The following is an 18,076-nucleotide window of genomic DNA, read 5'->3' on the forward strand; positions in this document are numbered from 1 at the left end:
GACCTGGCTCTGACGGGAAATGATTCTCCCCCGTGCCCTCAAAGGGTGAGCAGCTATGGCCAGCCCAGGGCACAGTGGCCTGGGCCAAGCTACTGAGGGGCTTGGAGCAGCTCGTCCCTTATGAGCAGCCACTCGCCTTTCTTACTTTCCTGGGATCATAGACAGGGGAGCAGGGTCTTATAATCAAACTTCTCTTTTAGATGCGTAGTTTTTGTAGTTAGGAGCAGTAATTCCACGCATCCACCAAACAGAGTAGAAAATTCATCTGCATGCCTCTTCATGTTTAAGAAATGTGCAGCTACAATCTGCTGATCTGAGAGTGACTCTCTACGAACCAGCTGGCTGGCCAGCTCACTAACCCGTGTCTGCAGATGGGACTGCTTAGTGTTGAGCAGGTGGAATGTGTTGGCAACAGAGCGTCCCAAATTCTAACGTGCTTCAGATCACCTGGGGATCTTGTTAAAATGTAGATTCTGATTCTGCAGGACAGAGTGAGGTCTGAGGTTCTGCGTTTCTAACCATCTCCCAGTTGATACCGCAGCTCATACTTTGAGTAGCAATATTTTGGAAGATGCTTAAGGATCAAGAAAGTCAGGGGGGATTGGTTTGCCAGTGAAAAGAGGAAGGGAGGAGGATGAATAAGTCTAGAGAAGGGAAAGAGAACAGACGGCCCGGCTGGAAAAGGTAGGCTCTGGCCTGGTAACTGTGGGGGATGAGAGAGGGGCAGGGTACTCGCCAGAGGACAGCACGAACCGCGGGAAGATACAGGCTTTCGCTCTCTGGTTCCGCTTTGGTTGCGCAATAGAATCATCTGGGGAGCTTTAAAAAGAACGATGCCTGAGTCTCACACTCAGAAATTCTGATTTAATTGATCTGAGGCTTGGTGCGGGCAGCGGGGGTTTTTAAAAGCTCCCCAGGTGGTTCTGGTGTGCATGAGGTGGCTGGTAGCCTGCTTCACCAGGGGAAGAATGACCCCAGAGGCCGGGATAAGCCCAGGGAATGTGTCATGTGAGTTCAAGGGGAACCTTCAAGTGCGGTTGTTGTTTTGTTTTACCTCTGGGAGAATTTTAGGGTGGGGAATTGAGCAAATTGTATTCACAGGTAATTGGGCCTTGAGGCTCAGTGTCTCCCAGGAGTGAGGCTGCTCACAGGCCTCGCCTGCCCCCCTTTCGGAGAGGATCCGTGGCACAGTGGGGATGTGAAAGGAAAGGAAATAAGCTTCAGTGGCAGAGAGATTCCAAAAGGAGCCGAGAGGTCACTCTGGTGGTCACTCTTACGCACAATTTAGACAACCCTTTTTAGGTTCTAAAGAATTGGGGTAGCTGGTGGTGGATACCTGAAACTATCAAACTACAACCCAGAACCCATGAATCTCGAAGACAATTGTATAAAAATGTAGTTTATGAGGAGTGACAATGGGATTGGGAAAGCCATAAGGACCACACTCCACTTTGTCTAGTTTATGGATGGATGAGCAGAAAAATAGGGGAAGGAAACAAACAAACAGACAAAGGTACCCAGTGTTCTTTTTTACTTCAATTGCTCTTTTTCACTTTAATTATTATTCTTATTATTTTTGTGTGTGTGCTAATGAAGGTGTCAGGGATTGATTTAGGTGATGAATGTATAACTATGTAATGGTACTGTGAACAATTGAATGTACGATTTGTTTTGTATGACTGTGTGGTATGTGAATATATCTCAATAAAATGAAGATAAAAAAAAAAAAGTGCCATTGAGCCCTGGGGAGCAGAAGAGGAAGCCGATGAGTATTTGTGCTGGGATCCCATTAGTTCCTATAAAGGCAGGAGAGACCGAGGCAGTGGACACTGGGCAAGAGTCAGGAGGCCGCTTTCCAAACGGATGCTACTCTGTACCTGGCCAGCTGAGGCCCCCCTTCGGCTCTCTGGGATTCTCAACCTTGCCAACAGATTAGAATTGCAGAATACAATTCTGCTGTCTGGGCCTCACTCCCTTGCTGGATTCTGAGTTAATAAGTCGGGGTGGAGCCCAGGCATCAGAATTCCTTAATAGCCAAGGCCTAAGTAATCCCTTCCGACACTGAAGTCCTCTGGAGATGCAGCTCACATCTCCTGGGCCCTGTCCCCGGCCAGGCCCTCTCCCTTCTTCCTGCACCTGGCTCACCTGTTCTTTGCCTGCATGCTTAGAGAAAGCAACAGAAGTTTTCTCCTTGCCAGGTGTATTAGTTTCCTGTGGCTGCCGTAACAAATTACAGCAAACTTCGTGGCTTAAAATGATAACAAATTTATTATCCTCCAGTTCTGGAGGTCAGAGGCCTGACTTGGTTCTCCCTGGGCTAAAACCAAGGTGTTGGCTGGGCTGCCTTCCTTTCTGGAGTCTCTAGGGGTAAAGCTGTTTCCTTGCCTTCTTCCAGCTTAGAAAGGCTGCCCACATTCCTTGACTCATGACTACGTTCCTCCATCTTCAAACCATCTCTCTGGCCCTTATTCTGTCCTCATGTCTTTCTCTGACCACCGCTGGGAAAGATTCTCCACTTTTAAGAGCTCCTGTGATAAGACTGGCTTCACCCGATAATTGAGCCTTATCTCCCCATCTCAAGGTCCTTCACCTTCATCACATTCACCAAGTCCCTTTTACCGTGTAGGGTCACCTGTGCCCGTATTCCAGGGTTTCGGGCAAGGACAGTTTTGGGACCATTACCCTGCCCACTGTGCCAGACTTGACCCCAGCCGCCATCCTCTGCTGATTATCCCATACTCCATGGCTCCAAGATCTCTGGGAGCCTCCGTGCACAGTTCTCGCTTTCCTGGACAGCAGGGGAAGCTCAGCTGAGTGTGTGGTTGAGTGCCGCTGGTTCAGGGCTGAAGGTGGGTAAGCCAAGAAATAAGAAGGGAGTGCAACCTAGTTCAGAGCTGCTCCCTAAAACGGGGGAGCTGTCACTGGACCACGAGCAAAGAAACGTCCATTTCAATTTTACATGAAGAAAAGCCATTTCGCTGTGCTCTAAAAATCTTTTCCTATTTTGATATCCTAGTGTTGATTACAAAGTTCGAAAGAACATGAGCAATTATGTTCCATTTATACTGAGACTGGGAGGTCTGGAGGGCATTTGGTACCTGGGGATCCAGGCTGCAGCTACAAAGCACTCTGGCCTTGTGCATTCTGCTTGCTAGAGTTCACCTAATAGCTACTTTGGCTGCTCTTCCATTGAGCCTTTTAGTGTTCCTGTTGGTACTGAGTGCAATTTTGAGCCCGTTGGCTGTATAATTTGAAATTTAAGTGTATGTGCGAGACAAGGGCTTGATCTTTGGCCTTTTATTCAAGCAGAGTGACAGTCTGGTAGAAAGCTTCAATTACCAGATGCTTTCTTGGCAGGATAAGCAAAATCCTCAGCAGCTTATGTTAGCTGTGAAATCAATTTTGTTTGGCACTATAGGGTTTAACCCAAGATTAATATGTGCCCTCTCCTCCAGTAGTTATGCATTTAGCTGTGTGTTCTTGGGAAAGTCACTCAACCACTCTGAGTCTGTATTGACCGTGGCTCATGTAACATGACTGTGCTTGGAATGTTTAGTTGCTGAGTAGTGAACAGGTTTGTGGGCTGTGAGACTCTCGTGTGCAGAGATCAGGGATTGGGGCCAGAGTGACGATCCAGAGGTTGAGGCTTCTCCCTTGACCTGGGTCAGAAATAGGAACTCAGCCACTGCAAGGTAAAGTTATGGAGGAGCAGAAACCCAGAGCCTGGCAAAGGAGGAGGAGAAAGGGTTGGACAAGTGCAGAGAAATCAAGGTGGAAAGAACTGCAGGGGGAGAGGGAGAGAGGGGATGGCCAATGGCTTGTCAGTCCTGTGAACACTCTCCTTACAGTAAATCCCTGTGCTGCCCAGAGGGGTTTCTTATTCCTTGCACCCAAAAGATCTTTGAGTAGGACACTTAAAGTCAGGATGCAAATGAACATTGCATTTTGTAAGTCAGCCTGTTTTTATATTTCTTATATTTCATTTACCTTTTGTTTCCTCTTAATATTTAATATGGGTCTTTTAAATTCTAGCCTGATTCAGCTCTCTAAGGAAAACCAAGGGAAGAGATCTTCTGGGAGAGCAGCGTGCAGTGTGGACCAGTGGCAGTGGTCAATGTTGAGGTGAGAACCCAAGAGAAAGAAGGAATTCCGAGCGGCAGAGTCCTTGTACTAGGGCCAGGCAGGTCGTTTGCAGCCTAAGCCTCCCCTTCAAGTGTTCTCATCTCATTTCCTCTCCATCAGATGAGGAGGCGGAACCAGGAACTCTTAAGGCCTTAGTGCTCTGTGATTCCGATTCCGAGAGAGCAGGAACAATTTCGAGTGGGAGTAAAGAAGGCGTTAGAATGGGGTGGGAACCCAAAAGGCTGCTTCAGAAATGAGATTCCTTCCCTGCCAAGCACCTGCCCTTCCTACTTGTCCTTTTCTAGAAACACAGGTCCTCAGATTGCATCTACCTCTGTGTCTAATATGCACTGAAACCATCTGGTAAAGGAAGGATTGAAGGGAGCCTCCCAGGAGAGGAAGCCCTTGTGCCTGAAATCAAAAGGAGTTTCAGCTGGGTAGGTGTGTCTGCCCGTCAGCCTCATGACACACTTCTTAGGCCACCCTGCAGTTTATTCTGTTCTCCCATTCCGCTGATGGATGTACAACCTCACCGCAGGCCCTTATTTCATCATTGATCATCCCAGCCTGTAGGAACCCAGAGGTGGGAAGGGAGGGACCGGTAGCTCATGTGGTCTGTCAGTCCAACATGCACGTGTTGGACAGCTTCTGAATACAGACCCAGTCACTGGGTTACAGAACGCCAGGGCTCACAGAGCCCTAATGAATCATCTGGCCCGGCTGCTGTGCTTTACAGATGGTGGCTCTTACTGGAAGGGTTAAGTGACTCGCTTAAGGTCACACAGCAGAGCTAAGGCCAGAATGCAGCTGTCTGTCACCAATTCATTGTGCTTTCCACTCCACTCTGCTGCTGGAGCAGGGTGAAGATGATTGATTCGTTTGTACTACCCCCCAACCCCCCCAAAAAACAACAAACAGACATGGAAAATAGATTTATATTTCTTTCAAATTAATAAGTACTCTGGATGAAAAAAAGGCAAAGCCCAAAGGGCTTTTTAGAAAGTGAAATTGAAAAGCATGGAAGTAAACTCTTTCCTGCAAATGGTGATTGCATTAGAAAAAGGGGGAGGGGGGTGTTTGGTTTGTTTCTCCTTCCCTGCTACATTTGTTCTTTAATCCATGTTCCTGTCAGCATACAACACTATTCTCTAGCCAATTTTCTTTTCCTTGACACATTTCTCACCTGATTTTCATATTATACTATAAATTTTGGTACACCTAAGCTTTTAAACCAGCTATTTTTAATGTAACATAACACACCGAGCTTTGAACTCCCAAATAAAATTGACCAGGGACAGCTGGCACTAAAATGCTTAAATTCCCTCCCAAGAGAAGTCTGCTATCCATTTGCTATCCTTTAAATAACAGGAATGAAAATGAGTTGACATTTTGAAAAACAGGAAAACAATGTCCAAAAAACCTCCTTTCCTATTTCAAGTCAAAATCCTCTAGATACATAATTGGACATTGAGAGTTGGCATTTACAGAAATTGGTTATTTTGTTTATATTTTTTAAAGTAGACTTTATTTTTTATAGCAGTTGTGGGTTTACAGAAAAATTGCACAGAAAGTACAGAGTTCCCATATATCACCTTCCCTTACACAAAAACACACACACACATACACACAGTTTCCCGTTATTAACCTCTTGCATTGGTGTGGTGCATTTGTTCAATTGATGAACCAATAGTGATACATTACGATTAACCAAAGTCCATAGTTTTAATTTACCATTCATTCTTTGTGTATCCAGTTCTGAGTTTTGACAAATGCATAATGTCATATATCCCAGCCTCATGGTATCATACAGAATATTATAACTGCCCTAAAAATGCCCTGTGCTCCACCCATTTATCCCTTCCCACCTCCTTCCTGAACCATTGCCAACCACTGGTCCTTTTATTGCCTCTAAAGTTTTGCTTTTTCCAGCATTTTGTATAGTTGGAATCATATAGCATGTAGCATTTTCAGACTGGCTTCTTCTACTTAGCAATATGCATTTAAGTTTCCTACATGTCTTTTCATGGCTTGATGTCTTTTTATCCTTGAATATTATTCCATTGTCTGAATGTACTACAGTTTGTTCATTCATTCACTTATGGAAGGACATCTTGGCTGCATCCAGTTTTGGGCAATTATGAATAAAGCTGCTATAAACATTCGTGTGCAGGTTTTTGTGTGGACATAAATTTATCATCTCAGTTGGGTAAATTCTCAGGAATGCAATTGCTGGGTCATATGGTAAGCCTATGTTTAACTTTGTAAGAAACTGCCAAAGGGTCTTCCAAAGTGGATGTACCATTTGCATTCCCACCAGCAACAAATGTGAGTTCTTGTTGCTGCACATCCTTGCGAGCATTTGGTGGTGTTAGTGTTTTAGATTTAAGCCATTCTAATAAGTATGCAGTGGTATCTCACTGTTGTCTTCATTTGCAATTTCCTAATGATATGTGATGTTGAGCATCTTTTCACATGCCTATTTGCTATCTGTATATCTTCTTCAGTTACACATCTGTTCAGATCTTCTGCCCATGTCATAATTGAGTTGTTTGTTTTCTTATTGTTGAGTTTTAAGAGTTCTTTGTATATTTTGGATACAAGCCCTTTATCAGATACGTGTTTTGCAAATATTTTCTCTCAGTCTGTGGCTTGTCTTTTTCATTCTCTTAATAGTATCGTTCACGGAGCAGAAGTTTTTAATTTGAATGAAGCACAACTTACCAATTTATTTTTCTTTCATGGATTTTGCTTTGGGTGTTGCATTTGGAAAGTTGTTGCCAACCCCAAACCACCAAGATTTTCTCCTATGTTATTTTCTGGAAGTTTTGTAATTTTACCTTTTACATTTAGGTCTAATATAGAAGGAACTTATTCTATGAGGCCAGCATTACCCTCATAATTATTTGTCATCCTTTTAATGTCCATGAAACCAGCAGTGATGGTCCCTCTTTCGTTTCTGATACTGATATTTTGCATCTTCTCTCTTTTTTTTCTTGGTTAGCCTGGCTAGAGGTTTATCAATTTTATTGCTCTTTTCAAAGAACCAGCTTTTTGGTTTTATTTTTTCTAGTTTTCCTGTTTTCAATTTCAATGATATCTATTCTACTTTTTGTTATCTCTTTTCTTCTGCTTACTTGGATTTAATTTGCTCTTCTTTTTCTACTTTCCTAAAGTAGAAGCCTAGATTATTGATTTTAGATCTTCCTTCTTTTTTAATATATGCATTCAATGCTATAAATTTTCCTGAAAGCATTGCTTTTGCTGCATCCCACAAATTCTGGTATGTTGTATTTTCATTATTTAGTTCAACATATTTAAAAATTTCTCTTGAGATTTCTTCTTTGATCCATATGTTAGTTACAAATGTGTTGTTTAATACCTACATACTTTTGGGATTTTCTGGTTGTCTTTCTGTTGATTTCTAGTTTAATTTCATTGTGGTCTGAGAACATACTTTGTGTGGTTTCTATTCTTTGAAATTTGTGTGATTTATGGCCCAGTATGTGGTCTATTTTGATAAATGTTCCATGTGAGTTTGAGAAGAATGCACATTCTGCTTTTCGATGAAGTATTCTGTAAATGTCAATTAGATCCAGTTGATTGATGGTGCTCTTCAGGTCAATTGTAGCCTTACTGATTTTTTTTTGCCTGCTTGATCTGTCAATTACTGAAAGAGGGGTGTTGAAGTCCCCAACTATAATAGGGGATGTATCTCTTTTTTCTTGAGTTCTATCAGTTTTTGCCTCACATATTTTTATGCTCTGTTGTTAGGCACATATACATCAATGATTTTTATGTCTTTTTGGAGAATTGACCTCTACATCATTATGTAATGCCCCTCTTTATCTCTGATAATTTTCCTTGCTCAGAAGTCTGCTTTGTTGGAAATTTATATAGCTACCCAGCTTTCTTTTGATTAGTGTTAGCATGGTATTTTTTTCTCCATCTCTTTACTTTTAGTCTATATCTGTCTTTATATTTAAAGTGGGTTTCTTGTAGACAACAGATACTTGGTTATTTTTTAATACACTGTATTTTAATGGTTATATTTAAACCATTCACATTTAAAGTGCTCATTGATGTAGTTGGATTAAAATCTACCTTATTTATAACTTTCCTAATCATTGCCCTCTTTCTTTCTTTCTTTCTTTTTCTTTTGTCTTCCTCTTTTTCTCTTTTCTCTGGTTTTAATCAAGCACTTTACATGGTTCCATTTTCTTCCTCTCTTAGCGTATCAATTATACTTCTTTTTAAATTTATTTAATGGTTTCCCTAGAGTTTGCAATAAACATTTACAACTAATCTAGGTCCACTTTCAAATAACACTTTATCGCTTCATAGGTAGGTCAGATACCTTATAACACAGTATTTCCAATTCTTCCCTCCTGTCCCTAATAATATCACTGTCATTTCAGTTACTTATCCATAGCTATGGTCATCCAATATATTGTTGCTATTATTATTTTGAACAAGCTTATTTTTTAGATCAGCTAAGAATAAGAAAAATAAAAGATTTTATTTTACCTTCATTTATTCCTTTTCAAACACTCTACCTTTCTTTCTGTAGATCCAATTTTCTGATCTTTACCATTTTTTCTTCTCTCTGAAGAACCCCTTTTAACATTTCTTGCAAATTAGATCTACTGGAAAAAAATTCCCTCAATTTTTGTTTGAGAAAGTCTTTATTTTTCCTTCACGTTTGAAGGATAATTTTACTGCATACAAAATATTAGGTTGGTGGTTTATTTCCTTCAATACTTTAAATATTTCATTCTGCTTTCTTCGTACTTGCATGATTTCTGAAGAGAAGTCCAGTGTGAGTCTTATTCCTATACCTTATTCCTTATACCTGTATTCCTCTATAGGTAAGGTCTTGTTATCCCCTCTGGCTTCTTTCAAGATTTTCTCTTTGTCTTTGATTTTCTGCAGTTTGAATATGGTATTTCTAGTGTAGATGTTTTGGTATTTATTCTGTTTCTGTTCTCTAAGCTTCCTGGATCTGTGGTTTGGTGTCTGTCAATAATTTTGGAAAATTCTGAGCATTATTACTTCAAATACTTCTTCTGTTCCTTTCTTTCCTTCTTCCCCTTCTGGTATTCCCTTTATATGCAGGTTGCACCATTTGTAATTGTCCCCACAGTTCTTGCATATTCTGTTTCATCTTTTTCATTCTTTTTTCTCTTTGCACTTCAGCTTTGGAAGTTTCTATTGACGTATCTTCAAGCCCACTGTTTTTTTCCTTGGCCATGTCTGCTTCACTGAGGAACCTATCAAAGATATTCTTCATTTCTGTCACAAGGTTTTCGATTTCTAGCATTTTGATTCTTTCTTAGAATCTCCGTAGCTCTACTTACATTCCCCCATCTTTCCCAGCATGTCGTCCACTTTATTCATTAGAGCCTTTAGCATATTAATTGTGGTTATTTAAATTCCAGGTCTGATAATTCCAGCATCTCTGCCATGTCTGGGTCTGGTTCTGATGCTTGCTCTGTCTCTTCAGACTGTGATTTTGCCTCCAAGTAAAAAGGAACTGAGATACACAGGCCTTTAGTGTGAGGTTTTATGTTTTTCTGGTTAGGAGTAAGTCCGTGTTTACTGCTTGCTGTAGCCATAGGGGTCAGAGGCTAAACTTTCCCTGGTGTCCTTGTTTTTGTCTCCCGTTTTCCTGGAGTTTCCTTAGAGAATTCTTAAATAAGACCCGAGCTTTTGCAGTCTTTCCCATAAAATCCCCTATTATTATGCAGGAGCCCAATTGATACAGGGTACGGGAGGGAAGCATTGTATAATCCTGTGATTTGGTCTCAGTCTTTCAGTGAGCCTGTGCCCCTTCACAAGTGAGACAAGAAGGCTGAAGGGGCTGGAGTTGGGTATTTCCTTTTCCTCAGGTTGGTTAGCCTCTGGTAAAACCCAAGTCAGTTAGGCTTTGGTAAAAAAGTTTCTTTTGAGGGCAGTCAAAAGAACAGACTGCTCTGGGGGTATTTAAAAATGCTTACTTTTCCCCTCCCCCTGCTGGAAGCATGAGGGCAGTTTTCACGGTGACATCAGCCAAACTCCTGGAGGTAAAATTCATGAAAGTATGGGGTCCCCTAAGACTGGGTCTCTTGAAGCTTTTATTCTGAAGCTGGTCCATGCTGTAACTTGTCAGTTCTGGTTTGAGAATTCCTATCAGTATTGGCTCCAGCAGGCAGGCGTTTTCCTGGCTTCTTCCAGGTGAGCTGTGATTCTCCATACCTACCTGTCTCTCCAGATTTCGAGGCAACAGCTTTTCCTGTCACTCCAATTCTCTGATGGATCTAAGAAGAGTTGTTGTTTTTCAGTTTTCCAGGTTTTTTCTCATTGTTAGGATGGGAGTGATGACTTCCAAACTCCACACGCTGGACCGGAAACCCCAGTTATTTTTATATAATTGCTTCTTCGACTGAGTTTCCAGTGCAAGTTAACTAATTGGTAATTTTTATTCACAGGAATAGAAGATTGCGCTAAATGTGTTACTAGGATTTAATTCTAAAAATATGTTTATTTCTCTTGACAACTCAAAAATAAATATTCTAGCAGCATCAAGGTGACAGCCATATTTACAGGGCTGCTCTGAGAGGGCCTGGGGACACCTGTGACACCCCTGGGTGTTGTCAGGTGTGGATGTTCTCACTTTTCAGTGGCTGCTGCTTCTGTGCAAAGGGCATCAAGATCTGTATCTACTTCACGGGATAAACTGCAGATCTGTGATGAGGGAGGATGCATGATGTGTCCAAGGGTCCTTGGTGGAAAATGTTTTGAATTGGGTGGTAATTATCCTGCTCTCAGTGGTTCTTGGTCAAAAGTCTGCCTATATTTGAAGTGAATGCTTGCTCACTCTTTTGATTGTTTCTGTATTATCTGTTAATAACTGTATATCTGATTTAGAGAGAAACCTATTCATATATGAAATAACATTGGTTCATTATCCCAAATAAAAGGAAAGAAGGCTGAGATTGGATACTGTGGTAAATGGAATCATCTCCCAACAAAAGACATGTCCTTAAGCCTAATCTCCGTTCCTGTGGGTGTGAACCTATTCAGGAATAGGGCCTTTTGAAGATGTTATTATTAAGGTGTGTTCAGATTGAACCAGGCCGGGTCTCAGTCCATATGACTGGAGGTCTTATAAAGGGAGGAAGTTTGCACAGTCAGTCAGTAGAAATCAGAAACCAGAGGAAGCCGGATGTCAGAGTAGCTAGAAGTCAGAGAAGCCACATGGGGAGACCAAGTGACAGAGGCAGGGATGCAAGCTAGGAACCTCCAAGGATCACAAGAAGCCGACACAAGAATGCCACAGACTCCAAGGGAAAGCATGGCCTTCCGATGCCTTGATCTGGGATTTCTGGCCTCTAAAACGACGAGCCAATAAATCCCTGTTGTTTCAGCCACCCCATTGAGTGGTATTTATCACAGCAGCCCTGGCCAACTGAGGCATTTCTCAACACAAGCTCTCACTTTCTACCCTAAGTAAAATAATAAGACCAGTGTTGGGCAGCCACCTGTGCATTCAGCTGCCTGTTTAGGGCCTCCACCCTCCCCGCCCAGGACTACCACTGCCTGGAAAGCTTCTCCGGGACTGGGGCAGGGGCCAAGGTTATCCCGACAGATGAAGATTCCCGTCTCTGTTTGAAGAGAAAGTACCACCTAAGGCACCATGTTCTCTGGGCATCTTACCTACGGGTGGTCGCATAGGGTGTAGCCCCTCTAAACAAATGCTCTAATAGTAAAGAATAAGGTGGAGGGGGGTGTCTGATCTTGTTCTACAGATGAGGAAACTGATGATCAGGAAGTTGAAGGCCTAGCCCAAGACCACACAGCCTGTTCCTGGCAGGGCTGGGACTGGAACCCAGCTCTCCTGATTCCCAGCAAATAAGCACTCTTTACCAACCACAGGTGTACATGCCACTTAGTTACAAGGTGTATTAACCTGTCCTTCCCTTCTGGAAGTCTCACATTTCTCAAATGCCATTTGATTTGCTTCTGTTTCTCTCATTTACATTTACCCTATGGAGGAAAACTGATTTGTGCTCTAGGGTGTGTTGGTATAATTTATGGCACAAAATCAAGCACACGGCATCACTTGGTTTCTGAACATTAATGACACTTACCCATACTGAACAACACCCATCAGTGGACCGGCGGGGCCGATGTCGAGAGCTTGGGCAACATTGGCCAGGAACTGCTTCTGGATTTGGAAACGACGTTTGCCGATACTCGAGCTCCCATCAATTAAAAATGCCAGGTCAATTTTGCAGTCTGAGAAATGGAAAAGGACTCTGTTATTCCGATTATCTCCCATTACATTCACTCAGGCATTCTCTCACTCCTTTCTCCAAGCAGAACCCACTGATATTCCAAAGAAAAGTAAAGAAAAAAGAGTTAGTAAGATGTGGGGCGTATTAATTTATGTCCATCAGTGGATTTTCACTGGGCTCCCTTCCAAGTTCTAGACACTTGGGATAGCACCTGTTTCCATAACTGTTTTAGAATTGTCTGTATCAGCCATGATTAATAGACTTCAGAAGCCAAGATGTCCCAGTCAATCTTGGAAAGATCCTCAGGATGGTTTCTGGGTTCAAACCTTCTATGTGCCAATCTCCAGATATGGGAGGTCACCAAGACTGAGTCCCAGGAGCTGATGGCCTTTTACTCTCACACTGACTTTTTGGAATTATGTGTTGGGTCTTTACAGTGGTATAAAGGAATCTACCAGGCCTGGGCTGTGGGGAGGCAGGAATCAGAGAATGAGAAGTTGATATTAATTTTCTCCTTCAGTTCCCTGGGTGAGGACCCAAGGAAATTATCCACTTGTATCTCCAGGAGATCAGCACTTGTTTGTAGCTATCTCAGATTATTTTTCTTTCTTTTAGTTGTGATAGAGACTAGAGCAATTGTTCCTGGCTTCAGATCTCTGTATCTCGGTGAAGACAGGAAGGTTATGGTGTATGTGGGGGAGTGGGGCAGGGTTGGTGGGGCTGCAAGCTACTCTCAACATCTCTAATGATAGAAATTGGTAGAAAGGTTTTGACTGAAATTATATCATCTCAATATAATAAAATGGATTATTCAATGTTTTTCATAAGTTCTTATTGGGAGCTATATGTACCTTTGATTAATAAAAAAATGAGAAGTTACTTAACAACTGCAATGTGGGAGACAAAAAATGTTTCAAAACAAAGTTCAATGGAGAAAAAAGCAAGGGAGAGAGTAAAGTTAAGAATTGCTGGGCTGGGGTAGCAGAGATGGCATGTGAGCCAGCGCCGCCCTCCAAGGGAGACGGTACAGCTGCCCAAGACCCAAGGCCCAAGACGAGCTGGAGCTCCCTAAGTGGCTGCACAGCTGCCTGCGAGGCGCTCGCTGGTTTCTGTCCCCTGCCTCGCATTGTCTTGATGTGAATGGAGCCTTCCTGTTCCTTGAACCTCCAGACGGAGGGAGAGAGGTGTTTTTTTTTTTTTTTTTTTTTTTTTTTTTTTAATGAAAGCAAGAAAGGGGCATGTATTGAAATAGTTTTAGGCAGGAGAATTGATGAGGAAGTTATTTATTGACAAAGGACACCGCAGAATTGGCAGATGAAGGCAAAGAGTTGTAGCTGAGAGGGTACTTTATTATCTTGGTCAGGTGCATGGCAGTCAAAACCAGGGGAGGAGCAGGAGATGGCGGGACCTCGCTGGGCATGGCCGGCTTCTCTCCACCTGGACTTAGGGCCCTTGTTTGTGCCTCTGCTCGTTAGCAGATCTTGTAAGCTTTTACCTCCTGTCTACCTGGACAACCATTGCCTGCCCATTCTTCCTGTTCAGCTGTTTTTCCCTGTCCCACATCTGCCATATGCAAGTATGACTCTTGAGATGAAGGTTGGAAGAAGCAAATAAAATCCAGAAGTAGAGTTTAAAGATGAAGCAGGCCTGCTCTCAACTGGCTGTGCTCCCTTTGGGGATGGCTCATTCTTTCCTTCTTCTGGGCATGCAATGTAAGCTGTGGCCACCAGGTGGCAGTGGTGTTCTTTAGGGTTTGCGGCACCCCCTCAGCCGAGGTTTGCTGGAAAAGCAGACCCCACCCAGACCCACAGAGTCAGAACTGCAGTTTCCGGAGATCCCCAGGTGATTTGTGTGCACATAGAAATTTGAGAAGCACCGCTGAAGGGGGTTTCCCCTCCAGAAGTCAGCAGATTAGTTCATTATGCCATTAAAAATGAAAACTTTTTTTGTTAAATAGCAATGTAAATTAGAATAAGAGCCAAAGGGATTTTTTTTCTTTTATAATGAATAAAGTGCAGGGATTTTGTGGCATCTGTTTTGGCTCCTTACAGTTAGTTTTTTTCCTCCTTATTTCTTTCATCTTGAACTGAGCTCAGGATTGACATGTTTGTGTCATAGCTAGGTTTGGAGGAGAGGTGTTTCTGTGTTTGCCTAGTTCTCACTCCTTAGCCGAATGCTGATCTTGGGGTCACCTTTGCCTCCCCCTTTCCCAGGATATATTAAAGAGGATGTTCCATCTTCTTGACTGAAAGGGGGATGTGAAAGGAAATGAAATAAGCTTGAGTGGCAGAGAGATTCCAAAAGGAGCAGAGAGGTCTCTCTGGTGGACACTCTTACGCACAATTTAGACAACCCTTTTTAGGTTCTTAAGAATTGGGGTAGCTGGTGGTGGATACCTGAAACTATCAAACTACAACCCAGAACCCATGAATCTCGAAGACAGTTGTATAAAAATGTAGCTTATGAGGGGTGACAGTGGGATTGGGAAAGCCATAAGGACCACACTCCACTTTGTCTAGTTTATGGATGGATGAGCAGAAAAATAGGGGAAGGAAACAAACAAACAAACAGACAAAGGTACCCAGTGTTCTTTTTTACTTCAATTGCTCTTTTTCACTTTAATTTTTACTCTTGTTATTTTTGTGTGTGTGCTAATGAAGGTGTCAGGGATTGATTTAGGTGATGAATGTACAGCTATGTAATGGTACTGTGAACAATCGAAAGTACGATTTGTTTTGTATGACTGCGTGGTATGTGAATATATCTCAAGAAAATGAAGATTAAAAAAAAAAAATAAAGAGGATGTTCCAGCCCACGCTGTGTGCTGACCACTGCCTGGTGGCTTTGTCGTGTGAGAGGAAATCAGGCTGATCTGAAGAGGACAGCCTCAATACTAAAGGGTGGTTATGAAGTGTTCAGCCTGAGCAATTTACGATGGCCACAAAGATGGAGGGTGGAGGACAAGGAGGAAATGCTAGAGCATGGAGTCAACAGGAATTAAAGACCAGTTTCCTTAAGTGCTTTGGTTTTCAGTATAAAGCGATACCATTTTATAGATTAATGCAGCGTTGGCCAATACATTGGTTCAGTGTTTCTTAACCCTGGATACGTGGCAGAGTCACGTGTGAGTCGCTTTGCAACTTCAGCAAACAGAGATGCCTGGTTATTGCCCTGGGCAGCGCTTCTGTCCAAAGGAATCCCTGGATTCAGTAGGTCTGGGAGGGGTCCAAGATTCTGCATTTCTAACCAGCTCCCCGGTGATGCGGATGTATTGTCTCCAGACCACCCTCAGAATAGCAAGATTTAGGGAGTGTTTGATTCTGTAGGATGAGGCAGGAACTGGACAGCTTTAATTTTTAAAAATGTCTTCAGGTGATTCTCATATGCACCCACGACCCTTGGTGGCCAACCTCTAGGGATGTTCTGGGGAACCTGGGAGTGTTTTCCTTGGCTTGTAGGAAACTTGTCTGGTTTTCCTTTCTCTCTGGCCCCTTTGGGTAGCTTCTCCTCCACATATGTAATGTTGCAGTTCTTCTGGGTTCAGTTTTGTCTCTTTACTTTACCCTGTCTCCCTAGACCACATTTTTTTATTCTCACAGCCTCAGTTTTGAACTATATATCCCGTCTTGCAATGCTAACGTTCTAGCCAGGCCAACATGGGTGGCCGACTGTCCACCAGACTGGGTGTCCCATGGAAGATGCTGGACATCTACGATCTCACTGCCCCGAGCTGCCCCTCTTCCAGCGCAGAGCCACCTACCCAGTTGCTCAAAGTATCTCTAACTATGCCCTCTCTCATAACCCAACCTCCAGCCCTCTCGACTCTTCCTTCTCCATGTCTCCTGACTCTGCCCATTTCTCCCCATTTCTACTCCCAGCTCCAGCTGCTGCCCTCTCCCACCGTCCCCCTGCATCTGCTACCAGCCACTCTCCTCCTCTCACCCACTCCCGCCTCCCCGCTCCATTCTGCACCTGTTGCCATAGTGATGTTTTAAAAACCAGATCCCTTCCCTCTCACCACACAGACACTTTAAATCCTTAGAAAGCTTCTCTTGCCCTTAGAGTAGCATGACAGAAGAGTGGGGACAATAGACCCAAGGCAGGAGAGGAGGGTTGGGTGGGAGTGAGTGGGCAGAGAAGAGAGGGCAGGTCAGACAGGAAAGCCACCAGGGGCTTCTTGTTGTCAATTAACTTACTTGGATCTCCCTGGGATACTGGCTCCAAAGACTGTGTACTTAATTCTTCTTTTGGAACAAATCCTGGAAAGAGCAGTAAAACTTTTGGTGACTTAAAGCCCAGGAAGTATCTGGTTCTCCCAAAGGAAGGGGGCATAACGGATATTCATACCCAGCTCACGGGATTGGCTATAGCTGCCTGTGCTCTTCTCCACCCCACCCCACCCTCAGAAAACAAAGAATAAATTAATATTTGCTGACAGCTGACCAAAGGCACAGGAGGCTACTGGGGACTGCAAGTGGATCTGGAGTCAGAAGACTTGAGTTTTACCTCCCGCTGCCCCGTTAACTTATCCTATCTGAGCCTTGGTTTCCTAATCTGAGATCATGAAGCCCTTTGCCAGCCTAAGCGATCCTCTGTAAAGTTCTAAAAATCTTGAGATCAGGGAATGTGTCTCCCCCATCATATAAACCTCTACTTTGCCAGCACCTGTAGGGCAACATTTGGTGACTGAATCAGTGAACAAAGAGGAGTAAGACACAAGGCGGGTAGCGTAGGGGGGCTGGATGTAGAGGGGAAGGGAAGAGTCAGATGCAAGTAACTTAGATAAGGGGGTTGAAAACGCAGCCTTTTCCCCACGGCAGTCTGAGAGGCAGGTAAAGTCGCAAAAAGGTTTTATACTTTGAGAGGCTGTTTGTGTGAGTTAAATCTCAGCTTCAGGGGTTTTCTTTGGAGCCATTTACAAGGGCGCCAAGATCACAAATACACCTTTTAAGGAAATAAAGACAATAAATGAAAGTCATTGTGGGCTTGGTCAGGCCAGCGAGCTAAACAGATGGAGAAAAGCTTGGAGAGAAGCTGGTAGCCCCAGCAGGCAGCGGGCCTCGGGTCTCCAGCACGCCCTGAGGCCCAGGGGTCCTGGTCAGGGGAGAGGGGGCTGGGACTGTTTGTTCTTGGCTGCGATCAGCTCTCTCCTGCTTGTTATTTTTTCCAGTTTGCAAAGCACATGATTTCATCTTCACATTAAAGGTCAGCTCACTCATCCCACTTCCTCCCATCATTTTAAACCGTTGCTTTGGGTATGTAATGGCATTTCTCAGCCAGGAGCTTCTCAGGGAAACTCCCGAAGGTTCCATATTGGAGGGAGTGGGGGAAGGCAAGTCTGGAGGCCCAAAGCCTCTCTTGCAGCCCCATCCCTCACCTACCAGTCGAATCTTCCCTTAGACCAGGAGCCGGAAGGCCTTGCTTGTTGCTGGCGTTTCAATCGTTTAATGCAGCTAACAGCAAACAGTACCCATTCATGCGAAGGCAAAGCCTGAATGCCACTTTGCAAAACAGAAAGGGGAAACAGGACAGGGAAGTGTGCTGGAGAAGCAGCAGGGGTGAGGAACGAACCCCCTTCTTGCTTTTTCCTTTCTCTTCTTTGTCATCCAGTGCCCCCCTTACCCCAGGCCTCCCTGGAGCAGTCTCAGTGCACGCTGCTGGGCCACCAGGCCTTGGGGTTG

At 43.6% G+C, this 18,076-nt stretch overlaps 1 protein-coding gene across 1 annotated transcript in view; it reads right to left on the minus strand.

Moving 5' to 3' along the window:
- VIT (vitrin) overlaps nucleotides 1-18,076 on the minus strand; it is a 106,498-nt gene that overhangs the window by 17,466 nt on the left and 70,956 nt on the right. Inside the window, exons 11-12 of the mRNA XM_037807008.1 lie at nucleotides 16,592-16,654; nucleotides 12,249-12,396 (exon numbers count right to left, since the gene is read on the minus strand). Of these exons, the coding sequence (XP_037662936.1) occupies nucleotides 12,249-12,396; nucleotides 16,592-16,654 (211 nt within the window). The remainder of the gene's footprint in view (nucleotides 1-12,248; nucleotides 12,397-16,591; nucleotides 16,655-18,076) is intronic.

This window comes from Choloepus didactylus, chromosome 17 (assembly GCF_015220235.1).
Source record: "Choloepus didactylus isolate mChoDid1 chromosome 17, mChoDid1.pri, whole genome shotgun sequence".
NCBI classification, from domain to species: domain Eukaryota; kingdom Metazoa; phylum Chordata; class Mammalia; order Pilosa; family Megalonychidae; genus Choloepus; species Choloepus didactylus.